This window comes from Nematostella vectensis, chromosome 10 (assembly GCF_932526225.1).
Source record: "Nematostella vectensis chromosome 10, jaNemVect1.1, whole genome shotgun sequence".
NCBI lineage: Eukaryota > Metazoa > Cnidaria > Anthozoa > Actiniaria > Edwardsiidae > Nematostella > Nematostella vectensis.
In genome coordinates this window covers 7,788,056-7,810,619 of record NC_064043.1, presented here as the reverse complement: position 1 = coordinate 7,810,619, position 22,564 = coordinate 7,788,056, and the positions used below count along the sequence as shown (strand labels likewise).

Sequence of the window (22,564 nt, the reverse complement as noted above, 5' to 3'; positions counted from 1 at the left end):
TGGATTATTTTGCGCAATTTTCACAGGCCAAACATTCGAGAAACGTGCCTGTTCAAGCCCAACACTATCTGAAATCGCGCTATTAAGGCCCTAAGTACCCGCACCCGAATTAAAGTCAGTTTAGAGCGATTATCTCTGTTTGATTGGCACGCTGAATAGGCTTTTGACAGTGCTACAAGCCATTTGCGCGAGAGGTTTGCAAGACTCGAGTGTGGAATTGTACAGTGCTCGTGCAAATATGGAAATCCCATGCTATTTGGAAATCCCTATTACGAGTTTGGCTGTAGGAGGCTAATAAGGTAGTCTGAACCGGAAGCTCATTCAAAAAGGTAGCAGTTTTGCGTACGAAAACATGTGTTTATAAGGAGTAGCCGCGTATTTTTGATAAAATACCAACATTCACGCAACGCAGCGAACGATTATAAAACCGCTAAGAGCGAGCAGACGTGCTAAATACCATCGCTGAACACACTGGAGAATTGCAGTCATATCCCATTCTGGCATTGTTGAAAACAAAAAGAGAATCTTGAGACAAAGCAATTCTATTGAAACTCAGGTAATGTTATAAACTCTTAATGCTACCACATGACTGGCTGTATAATCAAAACATTAAGTTAAACCTGATAAATACAACAAAGATGTCGACATCATGTCCCTTTATAGGCCCGTGGGGTAATTCCACGCTAGCTAGTCAGCTAAAGGTCATCCTTACAAAGGAAGTGCCCAGATAGACATATCTAACACAATGCTAACAGGGGCGCTATCGGTTGCCATTGATCTGAGGCAGGGAAGAGATGGAGAGGAATAATCTTTGTAGAGTATTTTAGGGAGTAAGTAGGGGCATGGGAGGGGTAAATGTAGCTGAGGGTATTATTTGCTTAGGGTTTTACGCTATGTTGGATAAGGGGTATGTCAGAGGGTAGGGAGGCAATAGGTGACAGTAGGCTTGGAGTAGGTTGCTGTTGGCTAAGAAGAAAGGTAGGGTGTTAGCGGTGTTGTGTAGGTTGTATAGGGGTAAGTTAGAGGGTAGAGTACAGTAGGCGAGGGGTGGGTTGTGGCGTTAATAGAGGCGGAAGGGGTATTGCGGGTAGGGCTATGGTATGGCAGACACTGTAGGCAAGGGTTATTGTTGGGTTGTGATAAAGTCTCTCATAATCAAAATGTAATGTATATTCCATTTTTTTCTAACTTGCACTGTAGAATTACTTTTAAACCAGTTTTTTTGGAACAGTTTTAAACCTTGAAAATGTTGAAAAGAAAAACAAACATCATAAGAAGTTTTACATAAGTTGAAATTTTGACAAGGCTAGGGAAAAGAAACCTTTAAAAGAATATAAAGCATTTTAACATATGGAAAAAAGCAAGAATATAATTCGTATGATTATTATAAATACGCATACTCTGATGACTTCTAGATAGCTATATTTCATCTACACAGTTGACCCTCTTATGGAAGACAAAAAACTGTCGTTTGAGGAAAAACAACTTAAAATGCTCTTCACAAAGTTTCCGGCATTTAAGACAGTAATATCACGGGTTTCAATGTAAGAGCAAATAAATTGTTACATCACAAGAGGGTGTCTGTTGTTATAAAAGCGTGAAATACAAACAAGTCAAGGTGTTCCACCAAAGGTCACGTACGAAATGTTTTGGGATTTAAAAAAACGTGAATTAAATTAAAAATATTTTTTCTTAGTGAAAGAATAGAATGTTTAAGTTCGCATGTAGATTGAGGAGTAATTTTGTCAATATCATATCAGCGTTTGAAAAACGCCAACTAAATTACCACAGAACTTGACGCGCGAGTAGTGCAAGCGAAAATTGAGTCTGATGAGTGCATATGTCACACCTTGGGGTATTCAACGGCCAAGTTCATAAAACAGAACGTGTGAGAGAGTGTGTGTGGTGTGTATTAGAATTTTTTCACTCTCAAAAATACGCCAACGCTATTACGTTCAACACGAGTGAAACAAACGCATTGACGCATTGCGGATACAGAAGGCGGTGCCAACGACACGTCTTTCGCGTTAGAGCGATCAAAACGACGTTCCTGGAATACCAAATAATCAAGAGCAACAATACTAATTGCAGATTAAAATGCACATTTGTTGTCTAACTGGACTGATACAAAAATAACCACATCAAGCTAATAGTACTCTTTCTCCGCCTTTCATATTTGTGATAATTATTCCTCTTTGTTTAAATAAGGTCATTGTCCAGTGCTTTTTGTTCGCGTTTCTGAATTCGAAATTATTATAAGATAATCACTGAACCCCGCCTTGATTCCAGAAGCGTTTGTTTTACAATTAGCTAGTTAAGAAGAGGTTCGCTTATTTCGAGAAAGACTAAGTATCATCAGTTCACACAAACGTGTCGAGGTGAAATCGACTATCACAACGCGTCGTTAATCTATGAAAGAAAACCTAAAAACAACCGGAACAAGAATAAAGAAAAATGCGTTTTTACTTAGTCCCCTGTAGTTCTTTAGGCTTCTTAACAAAAAGATTAATCAATCTTAGCTACTTTGTTCATGGAGCTAATTGTTGGACTTGTAAGTCTTGTTTCACATTCAATGAAACAGAAACTTTTTAAAGCGCGGTTACAATGCCGAAGTGTAACATCGCTCGTTTACACTTAGCTGCAAAGTCGCGCTTGATTGCAGGAAAACACACGAAGTGGGTGCTAAGGTAATTCACGCCCATTCTTTTCTACAGGAACTCTAAAAATAAGAATTTCATTTACAAAGAGGGAGTGCGATTTGTAATCCAAATGCCAGCAATCACATAGCGTTACTGATTTACAGTCACACTTTACTTAGACACAAACATTAAGGTAATTATCAAGCTCTTATTGTATAGAAATTTAGTCCAAAACGGAAGGGTCGTGCCACTTGATATTGGCTGCCAAAGCCTGCGTGATATATAACAAGGGAACGCACTGCCTCATTTGATGTCTACCTTTTCACAGCCAACATGACGATCACCATGCTAACGTTTCTTGTCGCTGCGCTATCGGCAACACAGCTAACCGCCGCCTTTCCGACAACAACAACGACTCCGGTGACAACGCAAACAACCACTACCGACGTCTCGAGGACGGAACCACTGATTGAGTTACCGACGGCACAAGAGAAACGCAAACCGTGTCCGAAACGGAAAGAAAAAATTCTACCGCCATCATCTTTCTACGCAGTGCGCAGGCTTTACTCAGAGCATAAATTCGTCATTATGATTGACAGGAAAGGTGCTGTCAGGGGAACAACGGATATCTACAGCAGATATGGTGAGATTTTACACTACTTCTACATATTTCTATATTAGAAACCGAATCGAACTTTAAAAATCTCACTGAAGGGCATTCGTTTCCGTGCGTGGGGCATGTAAATCTGATGTGGTGGAGGCCGAGTTTCGGAAGTTTTTTTGACATTCGCTTAGCGTGTTGCGCACAACCAAACGTAAATCGTTCTGGGTGTTGTTATTGAACTAGAACTTAATCCTAGAAAGTACTAAAACATGACAACTTCCAACGGATAAGACTTTACTAGTGGCCAAATCGGTTTTATGTTTGCGAGCAGGATACAAAAGAATCGAAAGAATCCGACAAGTATGTTTTTTTAGTTCGTTTTATCGAAGGATCAGGAGATTCAGAGACTGTCATATCTTCATCTCGACTTAGGCACTTTGGAGATGACACACGTCTTGTTTCTATGAAGGTTTAAGCTGCTTAAGCTAAAATCAGTTTACGAAAGGAAACCCTGGTGTTTGTACAAAGAATAATCACTGCCATCTCGTGCTATTCCCAAAGCGCCTTAAAACGACAATAAAAGCTACTCAACGGATCAGCAAACGCGATTACTTTGAACTGAACAAAGCGTAGTCATTTCGTAAACCAACTAAAATAGTAGAAGTTCCATCCTCTTGTCACGCCTTTGACAAAGGATTGCTCAATAATTTTCGACTTCGTTACCAGAAATTACGTCAAAGACTTGTTCATCTGGCGTTTTGATAAACTAGAAACTCGATTCTTTTTGTTTTTTTCCGTTTTGCACCCAACGCAGAGTCCCAGCACGTACACATTTCTGTGGACAAAGTGGTTGAATAGGCTTAACGAAGTAGAAAGCAAGTGCGGTAAAAGTGTGTTAACTTGTTCTTAACGAGGTGTTATGCAAATAACAAAACCACAACCTGTAACTCCACCTCTTGGGGAGCTAGGGGTAGTTCACATTCTCTTTGTCCGAATATTATAAGTTGCGATGTTTACAATTCACAAATTTAGCATTGATTCATTTAGCTGTCTGAAAGTTCACTGCTTATTAAATAAGGCACTCATGTATTTCTTATTCTAATTCTAGCCCTAATGAAAATCGAGACGGCGGGCCTGAATGGACTTTTCCGCGCGAAGGCAATCGCAACAAACCTATATTTGTCCATGGACAGTAGAGGAAGACTATACACAACGGTAAGGAATTAATATACCTCTCTCAATCAAAGACAAAAAATAAAAATAATTTGAAAAAGGCATGAAAGCAGAACTATAAACTTTTTTTTGTCATAGCAGCAGACTGAACCAGCATCTACCTTATCTAACTGGTCAAATTAAAGAAAAAATTATCTAAAATAAATCTTAAATATGGCCTTAAGGCTGGCTGGGCTCTCGTCTCTTCTCGAAAATTACTGAAATTAGGAGCCTTTGTCACAAATTTTACAGTATTAATGTTTTCTAAGGATTATAAAACAACATTGTCTCATGATGTTTATTTATCATAACAGAGAAATCGCACTGAGGAAAATGTGTTCAGAAAGAAGGACTCTCCGTCCCATGGCTGGTTCACATACGAAAGCTACAAATATTGCGATATGTACATCGGCTTCAAGAGAAACCACCATCCGAGGCTGGGCTTCAAAGTCAAACCCGGAAAACACACAGCCCATTTCTTAGAAATTTAGCGGATTTCCAAAAGACGTAGACACAGAGTCAGCAGAGCCCCGTGGTAATCCACGCGCGCGCAAGCGTTCCAGGACGCAGTTCGGTATTGTCCTGACAAGCATTCATTATTGGACAATATTAGGTTGCCTGCAAAACGGCTAATTAAAATGCAGGAGTTTGGAAATTCTTGGGTCAACGAGCCTGGTTATAGATCATCTAGTAATTGCCAAAATAGCAAAACTCCATCAACAACAGCTTTTTAAAAGTTTTTCGTTCATCGAATGCCCTATTTAACTTGTAAATAATATTATGAAAGGGGCGAGAGGCAGATTATATACCATTACGGTGGAATCGCACAGAAAGAGAATCTAAAGTAAAATTGTATGTATAAAGTATGGTAGCAGATCGCCAATTTACGTAGCTGTAGATGCGTAGTCATATAATAAGTATGTCAAAAGTATTTAGTTATTGAGAGCAGAACTTTTTAACATATAAACTCGCCCGTTTAGAGAAAAACATGAGTCCAAATGATCACATAGTTATCGCTACAACACTACTAAAATGTTTATAGAATTACTGGAGTGTATTAGATATGATTCTACAGAATCACCCTTAAAATAATTGAATTAAAACGCAGAAAATACGAGCCATCACCGTGTAATGTTTAATAAATACGACTTCAAGAAATTATGGGTACAAAGATTCTCTTGGAATTATGCATAATTTCCTAACGGATTTCACATAATAGGGGATACTGTTCTGTAATAAAAGAAAAAAAGAAAATAAATACGATAGCAACAGAGTATGATAAAAGTGATTTCAATTATTTTGTACAATTCGGTATCTATTATTTTAGAGATATATTAGTTGTTTCTCAAGGGTACTATTAATCTTGTGTCCTGAAGAATTTATTGCTAATACACTCATCTGCTTCGGCTGATCAGCGGTTTTGTTCACTTGAGGTAGACTCGTACCAGGCCAGGATGCAGCTGCTCGTGTCTACGACGAATACAAACAGTGATCAATGAGAGACAAAAGCGCGCGAAAATTCTACACTTACTTTAACTCGAATTCACAGCATAGACAAACAACGAAATAGTTCCAATACTACTCTGTTCAAGCAACCAGCTCTCTTGCTTCAAAATAGCGACATTTTACTAGCAATGCGCAGAATGTACGCCAGAACAAACTAAATCCTAAAAACGCCACTCAGCACTGTCAGTCGATTTCTCTTTGCGTCTCAACGTGGACAAAATGCCCAGCGCAAACATCCCTCCTCACCTGTAGTCATGCTGTCTGAGGTACTCAAGCACAGCCGGCTTGATCTTCGCCTTGCCCCCTCTGCTATGATTCCCACGACCCGTTACCACCGATATGTAACGTGGACGGTTCTTAGAGGATTCTGCGACGAATAAACGGGAAGAAAATAAGGGATAGCAAAATACGAATAGCGTAAAAAAGAAGAACTGACGGCGTCAAAACCACACCACCCAAAGGCACAACGAACGGTTGGCAAGCGGTAGCAAGCCATCTTAACACAAATCCTGAGTATCCTGACTATTCTCTGATAGCCAGGGAACACTATGGGGTGAGAATGCTGTAACACCAAACCCTAAAGCGCCAAGGCGAGATGCCCCAGTCAAGTGTGATCATTTGGTCACGTGTGAAACCAATCAAATCACGTGTTAACCTTGCTGGTAAGCCTCTCGCTGAAGGCGCCATAAGCCCCAGTAACGAGTTTTAACACGGTGCGAATAATAACAAGATCACGTGTTTACCTTGCCGCAAAGCCTCAGTGACATTTTAGTCATATGTTAACCACGTGCTAATCATATTACGATCACGTGCTTACCTTGGTGGGTAAGTCTTTCACTCAAGGCGCGCAAAGCCTCCGTCACGTGCAAGCCGTGAAGGTCCAGACTGTACTTATCATGGCCTGTATTCCTGTTAGTAAAATAAATGTTTGGAAAATTTAGTACTTGTATAGCGCAAATCAGTCTAGTAGGACATGATCAAATACAGTTTACATATGAGTTGCGGCTTAAATCGTCAGTATTAAAACACACAGAAATACTGCCAAGACAAGAGAAAAGCAAAAGCACGGGTATTCCATCATCCTTACGTGTATTCCAGTATCCGGGCAGCGGCCCGGTCGTTTGCTTGCTTGATCTTTTCGCTATGAATACGACCCTGAAACATATACCACGTAATTGTTATGACATTGGTTTAAATATAAACAGAAATCTCATAAAATATTCGGATCACAATATTCAGATTTACAGTTATTTTTGAGACTCTAAATTTTAACACAAGACAAAGACGGCTTCTGGTGCTTCGAGCACTAGAACATCTCAGACTAACCTGTGACGCGTAGAACTGCGCCAGTTGGCCCTGCTTCTTGGAGAATGCCAGGGCCGCTTTCTTAAAGCACTCGTCGCGTAGCTGGTAGTGGATGGCGGCTTCCGCGCGGAAGTCCGCATACTCCGACTCCTCGGTCGCCTGGTATCTATCGCGCCCACGAGGGTCTTCTGTTAATAAAAAAAACATCCAATTTTCACTTGCGGGATTTATGGATTATCATCACCACCAGCATCTGCACAATCACCATATTCACTTCTCATCAAATCATCATTTGTGGTTTATTGCTAGTGTTTTTTCACATCGTCCTTTTATCGGCTTTACCATCATCATATCCATCACTATCATGTTCAGTGTCAATTTTTTTTTTGTTATTTTCATCATCGTCGCTCATTACACTAACATAACCACATGACAGTGCTCTATAATCAACACACCAGAAAAACATCATAACTTATCGTCGCTTTATTTCTTTACTTAAAAAATTGCAACAGACAACAGAAACTCTCCAACAACGACTACTCGACTACTTGTTGCTTGCGTTTGAAAGTAAAAAGACTACTTTCTTGGGTTTCTTGTGAGGACTCACCATCAGCGCAGAGCCAGCTCCAGTCCTCTTGAACGGAACCCTCCTCCGGGTCGACCACAGGGATAGGGCGCGGCTGAAGGTTACAGGAAGTCTGCACCATGACCACCGTGGGCGCCAGCTCGTACCTGAAAAACAGCGCCATAGTTAAAACATCAGGGTGATTTAGATCCACGAAGACGGTACCGGACGCCTATTTTAATACGTTAAAAAGGTAGAAGGCGGAGTCCATCTTTAGGCTGTGTACTTGGTCGCTCACCCATAGGGTCATCACAATAACACTTTTCTCATTCATGTCATCTGCGTAGCAGCACAGTGTGGCGTGTATGGCAATCTGGACCCCATAGAAAACTTGTAAGTCTCTGCCTACAATTCCAAATAATGCCAGCAAGGCTTTCCCCAAAACAGCCTCGTTGTAATTGTAAATTAGGTAATATCTATTTTTATAGACATCAGGCAGGAGTGCGACGTGGCAGTAAATTTAGAGCAATTTAGCCTATGCCTGTAATTCTGGATAAATTCGTGGTTGAAATAATAATAGGGTTAGGTCAATTTACTTGTTTGCTTGAAAAAGTTCTTCCAATGCCTGAGGGTCGACTCCTGGAAACATGGCGTGCAGCTTTTGTCGTTTGAGAACCACTGCCATGTTAACGTCAGAATCGCGCAGATCCTGAAACACACAGGGAAAATTTCCTTGGCAAGAGATCTAACATGGGGCTAGCACTATCAATTGTGATTTTCATTGAAGACCCAATAAAGTAATTAGCATGGATTGCATCAAGATACGGAGTCGAGTTAAGGTTATAGTTGAGGGACTTCAGTTTCTTTTAAATTTCACTTCTACTCACCTGGTCATTTCGGCTCTGCTCAAGCGCCATCTGTTCATCCATAATCTCTCTCAGGTCTGAAAAGCAGAAAAGATTTTCATTACCTAAACAAATGGCAGATGAGGGTTGGCTCGAGGACTCGAGGTCACAGTGAAAGGCATTTGACAGGAGGCTGGACTTGCTACATAGATTCGCTCCAAAAAAGATAAATGGAGTCCACAGGATAGAGAGAACGATAAAATATAGTAACCTCTCACAATCATTAAAGTAGCCGCTGCTTTGGCGGTCAATTTTGAAAAGGGCGGGGGTTTAAGCAAAAAAATATATATAAGTAGCTATATCTTAGGAGCGATACTCCTAACATTTACTTCCTGGTGGTAAATTTATTGGACAGTCTAAAAAAATTACATTTTTTAATGATAAAAACATCAACACAGCAATGTATCCTGTGATGGAGGATTTTGCCCCTTTAAAACTCCCACAGTAACTCACTAGTCACAGGTTTGCAATGTGCTCCGCGAGCCAAAACGGATGGGGAATGCAGTTGGAGCGGCACTTTTCGGCTAGGCCGCGCCCTTGGGGAGCGACTGTGATGCCTAGAGGGTGAACCACGTGATGGAGTAGTGCCTATGAACGTAAAAAAAAAAGTATTACGACCTATGAGTTTTTTTATTCAAATGGAATAAAAGTTTGATAAAAAATGAACATTTTTATTTACCTTTATTCTTTCGAGATACGATCCCTTTCCTTTCCTGAATACACATGAATAAAAAAAAATTGATACTGAGACTTTACTTAAACTTTCACACTTAGTTAACTATATTACTGATTACATTAATCATGATTACCTGCACGCTTTTCTTCCATTGATTGTACAGAAGATTGGCAAACTTGGCATCAACATCAACAATCATATCTTCCTTGTCCAAGTTGCCTAAGGTAAAAAAAAAATTAAAAAGGGAACAAGTCAAGCAACTTGTTCAATGAACCTGTCCGGTGCGTATATTTGTATGATCAGTCTTGTTGCTACTTTAGGATCCTAATTGGCCGTAGGGAAGGCCAAACCCTGACTCACCCTCTAAGTCAAGCCCTGACATCCTGCCAAACATCTCGACGAGATGAAATGCCACAGCAGGTTCCAACGTCATTTGAAATGTCTCTTGGTCACCCCTTTCTGGAGGCTTCTCATCTTCAACAAGCACTGCATCTCCCTGGCCTAACTTGTTAGGGATCTGTAGTACGGAAGTTGGCAGCACTTGTGGCCCGAGAATCGGACTGCTATCAGGAAACCCCGGGACACAACTGTCATGATAGGAGAAGTCTTTCACATTATCTGAGGTGTTTGAGGCGTCATCAAGTGATTCGGCGCCAGGATTGGAGAGTAAATTAACATCGCTTTTGAGTAATTCTTGAACTGCTCTGTTGACATCACCATCGCACAAAGCAAGGGTCTTTTTAATAGTGTCTCCATGAAGATTTGTAAAGCAGGTTTCAAGAAATTCAAGTCCTGTGACCTGCGATTCAACCTCGGGTGATTCACTCTTTTGCAAAGCCTCGGCCTCTTTAGCTAAAGATTCTGCTCTGATTTGCGCGACGCCCTCGATGGGATATCGTGCTTTGCACTTCTCTTGGAGTATCTCATCAGACTCTGAGTCAGCATTGTTGAAACTGTCTCCGTAAGACACAAGCCCCGCGCTGTAATCAACTCGGGTAATTCGCATTCCTGCAGAACCACTTTCTGTCCCTAAGCATGAGTCAGAGTCTGAGGTTGACAGCGTTTTTTGTTCTTCAGGTGAGGCTGCGTAATAATGGCCATGTGTAGCGGAAAGGTGTAAAGCCTTCTCAGGGCATAAAACATCCTCGTTTGACTCATTCCCACTGTTTCCACTGACGTCAGAATCATAGTCGTCTTCTCCACAGTCAGAAGTCTCATTTTGCCCTGTAACAGGCTCGCAAGCATCATCATCATCATCCTCATTTTCAGCAGCACCACCATCATCATCATTTTCAGCAGCATCATCATTTTCAGCAGCAGCAGCAGCAGCAGCAGCATCATCATCATCATCATCATCATTAACATCATCATCATGACGTTCCGCAGATGAACCATCTTCCTCAACCAACACATCTGGGGATACGTTTCCATTTGACTCGATTATCACATCATCGGAACAGCCTGTATCATCTTCTACTTTAAATGGAATGCTAGTGTTGGCAAAGGTGTCCCCGCCGCGCTTGACCACCACACTGTCAGAACAGATTGTTACGTCCTCTCTTGCATTACACGGAAGGTAAGCAAGGTCAAGTGCGTCCGCATCTTGCTTCATTATCAGATTATCCAAGCAGCCTGTGTCTTCACATTCTTCTACTCTAGACTGATCGCCAGGGCTCTTGAAGAAATCTTGTCTCAGCTGTTTCTTATCGCTCAAGTTAGTAAAGTCCTCTAGCTCGGACGCACTTGTGGAGTCATATGGGAGGTCATCCACTTTCGTAATCCTTTCCTTGAAGTCTGATGAAGGTGAAGGAACCCCAGCAGATGCACTGCTTTTATGAGGTTCCATGTCTACGCTTTTACGCCGTTCCTTGGAAAGCCTTTTCTTTCTAAGACGCTGTCCTTTTGGTCTCGGGCTGGACTCGTTGTCTCCATCATTGTCTCCACTGCTCAGAGCTCCAGAACAAACTCCACTCTCACTGTCGGAACGCTTGGTGTCGTCCTCTTTATCTTGTCTTTCGTTGATCACTGGATGCTTAACGGTGAAACTTCCATCTCTCCCTGTTTCCCCACCACCAGCTAACCGTCTCCTTTCCCTTTGAACTCGCTGTGGTTTTGGCTGATTCTTATTCTTGTCAGTACTCTTTTTCTCGTACATCTCAGGCGTCTTGTGTTGACTATAAGCCTGCATTAACTTTTCCAGCTCTTCCACAGGAGAGCGGCTGCCGTGTGACATTTCCCTCTCATTGATAACAGCTATGCTTGTATTCGCCGCTTTTCTTGGATATTGCTTGGCAATAGGGCTTTTTGTCTTTGTATTTTTACCATCCATGTGGGTTTGATAATTTGAACGAGGACTTATTTGTCTTTGAAGATCCCTTCTAGACATGTTTAAAGGCTTGCTTTTGCTGTCTGTCTGCTTCTGTGTCTGTTCTTGTTGACTTTGTTCTCTTGTTAAAGTGTCAGTCTGACCTTTTTTAGTTGTGGTGTTCTTATCAGTTTCCATACCAGCATTTGCATTATGACCATTGTTTTCTTTCGTGGTTGCTTTAGGACTCACAGACATTTTCTCTTGTTCCTCATTTAATATTTTTTCTATAGTCATATTGTGTTCATATCTCTCTAACATTGACTTAATTTTATCCAAACCAACCCCATGAGTATTGTTTCTGCAAAATAAAATAAAAATTGTTGAAATCAGCTAATTCCTAATTTGTTACTGTTAATCAGAAATATATCTTCTGATATTGGGTATATTTTTTTATATATTTTGATATATTTTTGTCGTTTTTATTTTCTATAACTTAAATTTTTTTATGGATTTGAAAATATCATTTAACAACCAGAATCCCTATTGATATCAGCAATGCTGAAGGGGTATTCTGTCACATAAACTTATATTGTCCAGGACTATAACAGTAGCGCAAACGTACAGCCTGCGATCGAATGTAACCCGACGTGTTGCACCGTCAAGAACCAAGAGGCTCAGTGACTTTCTCTCAAGTATTTAAATGTTTTGTAATTGTTCCTGTAATTCAGTCCTATGGCTGCGATAGGAATAAATAAACACAAACACATTAGTATAAAGATTGGTTAAAAATATAATCATTACTGTGTCTACATTGGTCATCTTCATTGATGCATTGCTTTTAATTTCGGCAGCTTTGAACAATTATTAATCACTAATGGAGTGAAAATAAAGCAATAAAGAAACATAACTGACTAGAAACAACACCTTTTTTTGTTGTTGTAAAAATAAAATTAACTATCTAAAAGAACCATCTGTTCACAGCCCTTGACAATTTTTCCCGGACTCCCCTTGTCATGCAATAAAAACAAAGCCAATTTCATATTCTTACATGAGAAATCCACCCCCTGATATAATGTTTGGAAAGATGCATGGTTTGAAACAACATTAATCTGGAGTTCACAGGTTCCATGTAAAGATCTTAGTTTACCATGCAGATATTTTTCCAAATGTTACACTGAAAGAATACATCATAAGTAATGACACAAAAATGCATTTGTATTTAAAAAAAGTTACCCTGCTAGCAGAGCTTTCTTCCTGTTTGTTTCTATCAGTTCACTTATCCGTGTCGCAAGTCTGTTCTTTTGCGTTTTCGTTTGTTTGTGACCTCGAACGAGACCAAGAAAGAACAGACTCACGACACGGATAAGTGAACTGATAGAAACAAACAGGAAAAATCTCTGCTAGCAGGGTAAAAAAAGTATACACCTATTTATAAAATGAAGCCAAATAGCTATTTATTTGCACTTGCCACATTTTTTTAATTGGTGTATAAATCTTGTGCATTAATGTGTTGTTTATCATTTGGGATTTACATGTTCATAAATCAAACAAAATTGAAAATAATTATCCATCACTGAAACCAAACAAAAGTGGAGAATAATGCATAATAGGTCATGTGGTATATCTCTTATAAACTTACTTAAATAACTGTTTAGGTTTCCATTTCCAGTGTGTACTGGGTTCTCTTATAATCACTTTATAGCCTAGTCTTTGAGCCTGTACGAAAAAAAACAATGTCATGCATATAACAAGAACAGGTCACATGATGACAAGTTTTGAAGACAGCAACACCAGGCCAGGGTAAAGACTACACAGTGGTACTCATTGTGATACTCAAATAATGTGCATTCTGGCTATCAATTAAGAATGATTCTGAGTGAGGTGATAATAAACTTTTTTATACATGGATGGAATGTGTAATTCAAGAAAAAAATTCAATCCCCACCCCCTGCATGCTTTGCATCCATTTCCCAGTGGTCTAACAGTTATTTTCCTTATTTATTCTAGAAAAAAATCGAACTTAAGCAAGCCTTCAACAGTTTGATATTACTAATGGATGAATTAGATAAAAACACATAGAAAAAATATTAATCTCAGGACTTAAGCAAGCCTTCAACAGTTTGATATTACTAATGGATGAATTAGATAGAAACACATAGAAAAAATATTAATCTCAGGACTGAAAGGTCGCTGAATATAAAAATGTGGCACTTTGTAATTGGAAATGCAGGGGAAAAAGTCTGATGGAAAATGGGAATTGACTATTGCTTGTAGAGCTTATTTCAAATTATGCTTAGTTTTATTTTTTTAACTGGACATTTTAGCAAATGAATATCCAGGCCCGTAGCCAGGATTTTGAGCGGGGGGGGGGGGGGGGGGGTAGCTTGCCCTAGCTCACAGTGCTTCATCAGAGCGGACCTTCCAGTCAAAGGGAGGGTTCTTTCAAACCCCCAATCCCCCCTGGCTACGGGCCTGATATCTGTGGAATGGAAACCTATACCATACCCTAACAAAATTCCCTCCATGGGGGAACGGACCTTTCTGGAATTATACACAAAAGGTGATGATATCCAAATTGAGAGTAAATAATCCTTACCATAAGCACATATGGTCTCATTTCCCAGGACTGAGTGTTAGTGTTATCAATGATCACAGGAGAAATGCCTTCCTCCATGGCTTTCAAAGCTGAAACAGTATTGGGAAAAAATACCATAAATATCATAATAATAATCACCATATAATCATCATCAACGTTATTTCACCCCCTCTAAATAATAATAATAATCATTTTAATGTAGTGTCCATTAGGATTTCCATACTTTTCAACATTAACTTATGTAGAAAAAAACTATTAATTATAATCACAATGATCATCTTCAGCACAAACATCATTATTCAGATCTTAATCACCTCTTTTCTTGTTCCATTCATGGGCATCACTGAGCTTCATCAAGTCAAACTCATAGCTGGAACAGAACAGCAAATGTCAAAAAGTATATAAAACACCAGAAAGCCAAAACAATCTTACTTACTTCCCATTATTGACAAAGAAGTCATCAGTTGAGTATATAACACCATTAGCTCGTAGTTGCCTGCAGTAAAGACAAAAACATTTGCTGGGAATAAAATCCATTTGTGGAGGTTTGTTTTGTTCCAATTTTGTGTCATGGTTTTTGTGGTTACAGTTGTCAAGGTAAACATTTATAAAAAGGTCAGATAGAAACAGGCCAAAAATTTCCTAGGAATTTCAATACAAAGGGAAATAAGGCAGTTAGTAAAACTTTAGTTAGTAAAACTTGAAAACATCAATGCATATGACGAACGATCTGCCTTATTAATAAATGGTATTATTAACAGGCCCATTATCAGGGGGAAATAGTTTGCCAAATAGCCAAGGGAACAAAACCTTGGCAATAGGCCCCAGTTAGGTAACTGGTGAATGATGTGCATCAGGGAACAAAAGACTATAACTAATAGACTTACTTAGCCAAAGAGGTCTTGCCGCTACCTGGAAGCCCCCTCATTAAAATCAACAGTTTGCTGTGATTTGGATTCTGAGAATGTTGTCCAGGATTTCCATGGTAACTAGGGTATGGCTGGAACACTTGGCCTGACTGCCATCTTGGTCTTGCCCCACCCATAGAAGGACCCTGGTTACCAGCCCACCCACAAGCAGCTCCCCTAGGTATAAATACCCCCCTACCCCAAAATTGCCCCAACTGTGGGGGTGGCAAACGTGGTCTTATATTAAAATCTAAAGGCCCAGCAGACCGTCCTGTGCTAGGGCCAGGAAGACCAGGCCACGGCCTTGGTATGTTTCCTGCCTGGTTAAAGATTACAGGGTCCATATATGGTTGGGGAAAAAACTGTCTTTGAGATACAGAATTGGCTAAGCGATTTACTGCAGGCACTGGTAAGTTAGGGCCAAGCTGTGGATATTGTTGAGAATCTGGCCATGGTGGTAGTTGATTAGCTGATCCTTGAATATTGGCCAAGTGACCAGAGACAGTTTTAACAGTGGTTTTGGTGACTTTTGTAGTGGTATGTAGCTCACGACTTGTAACAGGTGCTTCAATGGTTACATTGAGATTATCCACTTTCTGTATATCACCCTTATCATTTTTCTGAGGTTGTATCAACAGGTTATTAAATCCCTTTCTTTCCATATCTACCTCACAATTGGGTATAACAGCCTCTGTTTGGGTTACTAAAGACAAAGCCAAGCTTGCTGAATCACGTTCATTTTTCTCTAGGTCTGATAATTCAATTTCAGCATTTATATGTTCTATCAATGCTATATCAGAACCAGTTCTCTTTGGATTAATATGGCCACTCATTCCATCTATTGATTTTCCTGACTCAATCCCTTTCTTATAAAAGGTACTGTCCCCACTGAATGGCCTCTGCTTTGCTCCATCAGACTGCACTTGTATGGCACTTCTACCAATAGCATGCTCTTGATGAATAGGTTTTGACAAAGGCCTTGAATTTCCTCTCAAGCAGACAGAATCAGTGTAGTCATCTAATTTATTCATTTTAGTTCCTCTTGGGGATGACGCCTTGTTGCCAGGTGTTGCTTGTGACAGTGTAAACAAGGTGTCAAGAGCACTATCCACTGCAAGTAAACACTAGGGGTTATTTTATTTTTTCACATACCGTACCTGCTAACCTCTTGAAATCGCATAGCTGTCAACCCAACTTGGGCAGAAATCTTGTGAAATAGGGTGAAATACTGTAGATATGTGAAAAAACGAAGAAAGAGGGTGGATACAGAAAATGTATGACCATTCCCACCAAAATTAGGCTTGTGATCAGGTCCAAAATCTTGTGACACCTGCCTAATGCGGGTGAGTGGACGGCTGTGACATAGATAACATGGAGATCTGGCTATATTTATCTTTGACTTAACCTTTTTTGCCGGGAGCATTTTTGCATCAAGCTAACACCTTGAACACCCCTAAAGGACAGCAGATACTCAGTCCTTCCACCCTTTTCCACCGAGTTTACACCCTACACTATGTACACACTCTTATGTAACATTATTGATTGATACTGTAGATGTCGAATGTCTCTCAAATCGACAAGGGAATCAGTAAACGCTATTTCAAAGGTACTTCTCGCAAAACATAAACAAGAATTAATTTAGGTCATATGATCAACTGAATAAGAAGTTCACCAATTCAAAACATTTGCAAAGCGACGTGTCACTCAAGCTCGGCGGTGATCAACATATGTTTGAGTAGGATCTAAAACATTAACCATAACACTTAAAATCGCTATCGTTCCTCGCATAATAATAGCACAAAAGGTGTTATTAAGCGAGGAAACCTACCATTATAGTCGTTCTCTGTGAGAATAAGATGAACAACTTCAGGTTCAAGCGAATGGCGGAACATCTCTTGGAGTTGCGCTAAAGCAACAAGACGACCCTTTTGGTCGAGTTTAGCGGGGTTAGAGATCGTGGATGACTGATAGGAATTTGATACGGACATTGTGCTACAAGTAGAGAAGTACTTCGATTTAGGGATGCCCAAGAAATAGGCCCAATGAAAGGATAATTCAGCAATGGCGGTTGGGAAGAGCACACGAGTGTCACTTCCGTTCGCCTCTGAATAAACAAACCACAGGGGGCCCAATGGGAGTTATCCACAGGTAACTCAGGGACAAGGAGCTTGGTTTGCATAGCCCTCCTTCCTCTGCCTTGTGAAAATGCATACATGTCAACGCATTAGGCGATTTTGAGCCCCTTCTCACGCTCTCCCGCGTTGAGCACCAAATCTCCCGCTTTTTAGCAATTTTTATCACTTCTGAAAAAATATTCTATTGAAAATCGTCATTTTGCCAATTTTCTATTAAAATATATGAAACAATAATTCCCTTGCGTAGCATAATTTATCTAACACCCTTGTGAGATCTATAAGTGGATTTGTTCGTGAGAGCTCTATACGGCCAACGCCTGCAAGGTTTAATCCACCAAAAAAGTGAATATACCCCGCCCCTCCCCCCAAAAAGTCCTCAAGCCTTGAGATTTTCAGAGGTTGACAGTCACGGAAAATGTAATATTTGAGAAATGGCGGGCGCTTGTTCAAGATGGCTTATTTTACAGTCAGTGGGCTCTCTCTGTAAGTTTTTACTCCAAGTTACGGGCTCCTGCACAAACTTGAAAATTTCAAAGATTTCTGGATGGAATATTAATGAAAATTCCTGGTGTTGTAAAATGACGCCCCCAAAACTTATTAACATATGCACAGGGGCGGTAAGGGGAGTCCCTGCACGTTTCACGAGTTTCAAAAAACTTGGAAATCACGTTTCACCATAAACTGACGACAAGGATCAATCTTTACTTAGAAATCATGTAGCACAGATCATGATTTTAAAGAGCATAGATCGTACGATTCATGATGATCAAATCTCTCCATCCACAAATCATGACGAAGGTAGCAATCACGGTATTCAATTTGTCCTTTTCACAATTCATGATAAACAAAAAAAGGCTGTTCATGGATCAAGAAAATAACCCTTACCCCCCTTGTATGCAATTATCCATATTTTTTAACCCCTTAAAGTCTTCTTCCCCCTCCTCCTTAAAAAAATGTAGAAGTAGGAAGAGTTATGGAAAATGAAAGAAATGGGTCCTAAAATTACAATATACTCTTGAAACAAAGTCTGGTAATTCACACTACACGTTATTTACATGTGACTCCAGTGTTTGCAACTTGTTTTTTTTCCCTCAATGTTCAACTAGAACCCACTTCTACTTTCCACAACAAATTTTGCAGGTTGCAGTTATGAAAACTTTTCATGTGTAATTATTTTTTGCAAGACAAATTGCAACCTAAATGTGTATGTTAATAGAGTGGTTTTCAAAAGTGAAATACTTTTTAGTTTATTTAGTACTTATACACTGTAATGTCTTTGTTCTCATTTGTTCTGGCTTGATTATTACACTTTAACAAATATATTTTGTTGCACACGATTTTGAAAACCACTCTATAACCTTTTGGATCTTGCATATAACATGAAACACATAAATAGTTTGAACATTTTTTATTATTTAAATTTTCCTTTTAATGCAAGAAGTAGGGGTGAACCTTAAAACAATGCACAACTTGCATTCAATTTGTTGTAAAGGCTATCTCTAAAACAATCTCACAAGACTGATAATTAATATTTTGCAACTGTTGTAACTTCTGTTATACTTCACAAAAATAGGTATGATACTTCCATGTAATGTTAAATGTGTAGTACTTCAAACTTGACAACTTCACCAGAAATAAAGAAAAATTTATATCAATTTATAACTTTTATCTCCTTCTAGCTAGTGAAGTTAGCAGGCAAGAAGTTATAAATGGATTTCACACAATAATACAGCCTAAATAATAGTGTATGTTAAGTTAAAGTCATGTTAACACCCCACACTGACTTAAATTATTTACATGAGTACTTTTAGCTTTTAGGTTATTGACAAAATAATATGTAATCAGACAACAGTATTTTTGGTTTCTTTAAAAACTATTTCTCAAACCAAGAGGCCTCACGTGCTTCAGTCAAATAGCACTCGACCTGGCAAACAAACAAGAGAAATGAGAACATTAACATAGCACAATTGCAAAACACCCCAACCAACTCTTAATCACAACCCCACCTCTCATCAAGGCTTCGAAGCTTACTAGCTAAGGAGATGCTTGGGCGATCTTCACCCCCCTCTTTCTTGTGATAAGCTTTAAGGTTGCAAGTCGTGAGAGACCTTAAATCTTTCTAGCCTTTAAATGCTTGTCATGTTTGTGCAACATGTTTGTGTCCCCCTCTCCTTAGCAAGCACTCCACAAGAAGCTATGAAGCTCACTAGCCATGAAAATTTATTAGAGGTTAAAAGTGGACACAATGAAGCCATCATAACAAGCATTAAATGTATTATTTACAGGGCTTCTGGAATTAGGCAAAAAAACTCAAAATTACGCGGGATTCTTTGCTAAATTATGCACTAAATTACGCGGAAAATCAATCATTACGTGCTAAATTACGCTGGATTTTGCAATACATTTTTCTTTAAAAATCAAAATTTTGCGTGATTCTTTACTAAATTACATGCTAAATAACACGGAATATCAACTGTTACGCCCAAACTACATTTTGTACCGAAGGAAAGCATGAAATAACTTGAAAAGGTTAATGTTTTGCGTGAAAATATCTTAGGCAAGTTTTTATTGGCTCCTAGCCACCAGCCAATTAAAAAAGGTATTTTGTTATTAGTCCTAGGCCTTCGCGGTTTAGCAAAGAACGCCTCATTTTATTTGTTTTCGAAATTCAGTTCGAAATATCGCACTCTTACGAAGAATATCTCCCTTTTTTTTACGAGAAATAGAGGTAAGAACCCTAAAAGAACACAGCTGTGCAATTAAATGTTTTGTCTTTCAAAATATTGCCAAATTACGCGGGATTACGCGGAAATTTGTGGATTACGCGGATTATGCGGAAAAAACCAAATTACGTGCTTCCGCACAAGCGCGTAATTCCAGAAGCCCTGTATTTAAGATGGGAATAAAAAGGATAAAGATATTTTACCCACTTGATGATAGCAAAATCATGCACTTATTCAAAAAGGTGGAACATTTACTACCTTCTTAATCATTTCCTCATCAGCGATAACTTGCATCTCTTTCATCATTTCCAGGAAAATCTCTACTCCAATTCTGCAAAGCAAAAGATATGCTGCATCACACCAGGGTGACCATAAAAACAAGATCTTATCAATTTGTTGTACCAGGGCTGAAAATGACACTCTGTCCTAGTCATTTTTCAACTATGACTTTGCAATTTCAACAAGATGTTTTGAGCTTTTTTTTGCAAAGCTTTAAAAATGGCTTATGTGCAAAATGTGGAAACAAATATCCCTTTAAATGACAGCTGTTACCTATTTGTAATGCTTGAGTTTTCTGGCACTGTTCATGATTGTAATTCTTATTGTTTTAAATTTATCCATTACATTATCTATAATTATGAGAGGTGTCTTACCTGTCATTGAACTTGATCAATGTGTCAAAGACTTCTGAAAAGAATGAGGGATCCCACTTTTGTGAAGGGTTATCAAAGTACATCTCTGTCATCTGTTGGGAAAAGATCAATAAGATTTAAACTATTGTATAACGTTATACTAAAGCAATGCTTACAGGCTAGACACTTATAGTCTTGCCCCTGATTACCGAGAAATGAAAAGCCTCTTTGCAATCACTCCTAGGGCCAATTCTACAACACTTACACTACACACAAATGGCTAACTATACTACCTTTTGAATCAGCTTCTCTCTTTCCTGGTACTCCTCTTCAGACATCATCTAAAGAAATAGAGATATGGATTTATAAGAAATACAAGGTGAGCATCAGTCTAAAAGTAATCCCTCTCTCCCCTTCCCTGATGGGGACCAAATAAATAATATTTCCAGCCCACCACAAACCCCTGATCAGCACTAGCATTATTATGGCATTTCCCTCATATCTGCCTTTTCTTCTATGGAACATAACTGCTCCAGTTATACCAACAGAAAAATACAGACTAATTCACACAACCAAGCTAACCATATGTTCTGCCTCTGGCGACCTTCGAAAGCATAGTGAGCAAGGTTTTTTTTCCCATTTCAGACAAAATATTTTCTTGACAAAGGGTCCATACCCTGTTCTCTTGCTTGAAAAAGAAAAAAAACATATCTCAGCAATCGGTTCACCTGGCAAGGTTCAGATATCATGGCCATGTTGAATTCTTTTAAAGCTGACTTGACAGCAATAAGGAAACCAAATTAGTGGGCCTATATTTAACAAACAGATTTCATTTTTGCATGCATTTGTCCCCTAATAGATGCACAGATGACATCAAAGCATATCATGTACATAAAAGTATGCAACAAAATGCAATAACAGCACTCGATTTAGGAATCTTCGTATAAAATGTTCAACTGTCTTGCTATTATCATAACCACCCCATATGTAACAATTCATACTTATGATGCTGTTGATAATATCACTTTCCCTTTTTAAGCGGAACACGAACACACATAATATAGTGTGAATACATTTAAATCTTCAGGAGCAAAGTATATGTAACTAAATTTAAATCATTAGTGATACTCTTATTGTAAGTATGAGATCATTCATGTGAATCTTGTCTTACACCCACCGAACTTTCTATCTCGTCGACATCACTGATCCAACGAGAGATCCAGCTGCCTTTTTTGGTTTTATCAACCCATTCTCTTAGCTTTGTTCTCTCGTCGTCCACAGTGACATCTGCAATATTTCGTCTCCAACACGACAAACAAGACGAAGCGGGAGCCAAAAGCCGGCTTCTGGCGACCACGGGATTTCTCACTACAAGGGGAAAACACAAACAGATCATCCCTATAGCGCTATAAAATCATGCGAAATACTGATACAACAGGACAGCCTTTTATCTAACACCGATTGTACAAGCTTTTCTCACTACAGAACGTGGAATGCAGTCGGCAATGTAGCTTCATATGACGCAAAACGTTTGTCTGTACAACTGCCTGTGTTCTTACTTGTGTTCAAAACTTCCGAGTCATTCAAACGGGAAGTCTGATGAAAAATGCTTAAATAATAAACCTCTTTCATTTTACCTACCTGTTATACTCAGACTTCGTGAGAATTTGTGAAGACTTGGGGAGGTTTGGGTGAATGTCTTCACCAACCTTCTTCCCAACAGCGCCGCCGCCATCTTGCTCAACCTTGCAGTCGTTTCACGCGGCGAAATGGAAACGAGGCTCGGTTTCTGGGAATCAGAGGCGAGTAAATATCGATTGGGCAAAATGAGTGGGCATCGCTATCGCAAG

The 22,564-nt window shown here is 39.3% G+C and overlaps 3 protein-coding genes across 4 annotated transcripts; 1 reads left to right on the top strand and 2 right to left on the bottom strand.

Moving 5' to 3' along the window:
- The first annotated feature begins 375 nt into the window (after positions 1 to 375).
- LOC5521902 (putative fibroblast growth factor 1) lies at positions 376 to 5,576 on the top strand. The gene is made up of 4 exons (XM_032367336.2): positions 376 to 556; positions 2,968 to 3,282; positions 4,352 to 4,458; positions 4,770 to 5,576. The coding sequence occupies exons 2-4, from the start codon at positions 2,973 to 2,975 to the stop codon at positions 4,944 to 4,946; spliced, it is 594 nt and encodes a 197-aa protein (XP_032223227.1). The 5' UTR covers positions 376 to 556; positions 2,968 to 2,972; the 3' UTR covers positions 4,947 to 5,576.
- Positions 5,568 to 17,352, bottom strand: LOC5522004. 2 transcript variants are annotated; one of them, XM_048733264.1, is made up of 19 exons: positions 17,053 to 17,352; positions 15,204 to 16,335; positions 14,753 to 14,812; positions 14,631 to 14,686; positions 14,317 to 14,405; positions 13,360 to 13,436; positions 10,746 to 12,078; positions 9,773 to 10,670; positions 9,546 to 9,631; positions 9,416 to 9,449; positions 9,190 to 9,324; positions 8,719 to 8,774; positions 8,428 to 8,540; positions 7,874 to 7,998; positions 7,288 to 7,454; positions 7,049 to 7,116; positions 6,779 to 6,870; positions 6,208 to 6,328; positions 5,568 to 5,925 (listed from the first exon to the last, which is right to left on the bottom strand). In XM_048733264.1, exons 1-19 carry the CDS (start codon positions 17,210 to 17,212, stop codon positions 5,880 to 5,882), a joined length of 4,848 nt encoding a protein of 1,615 aa, XP_048589221.1. In that variant the 5' UTR covers positions 17,213 to 17,352; the 3' UTR covers positions 5,568 to 5,879. The 2 variants fall into 2 exon arrangements, with proteins under 2 accessions (XP_048589221.1, XP_048589222.1); XM_048733265.1 differs by having other exon boundaries at positions 10,749 to 12,078.
- A 1,400-nt stretch (positions 17,353 to 18,752) lies between these two features.
- Positions 18,753 to 22,506, bottom strand: LOC116604643. The gene is made up of 6 exons (XM_032367341.2): positions 22,356 to 22,506; positions 21,892 to 22,082; positions 21,008 to 21,055; positions 20,736 to 20,827; positions 20,341 to 20,413; positions 18,753 to 19,283 (listed from the first exon to the last, which is right to left on the bottom strand). The coding sequence occupies exons 1-6, from the start codon at positions 22,447 to 22,449 to the stop codon at positions 19,233 to 19,235; spliced, it is 549 nt and encodes a 182-aa protein (XP_032223232.1). The 5' UTR covers positions 22,450 to 22,506; the 3' UTR covers positions 18,753 to 19,232.
- Between the last annotated feature and the right edge of the window lie 58 nt (positions 22,507 to 22,564).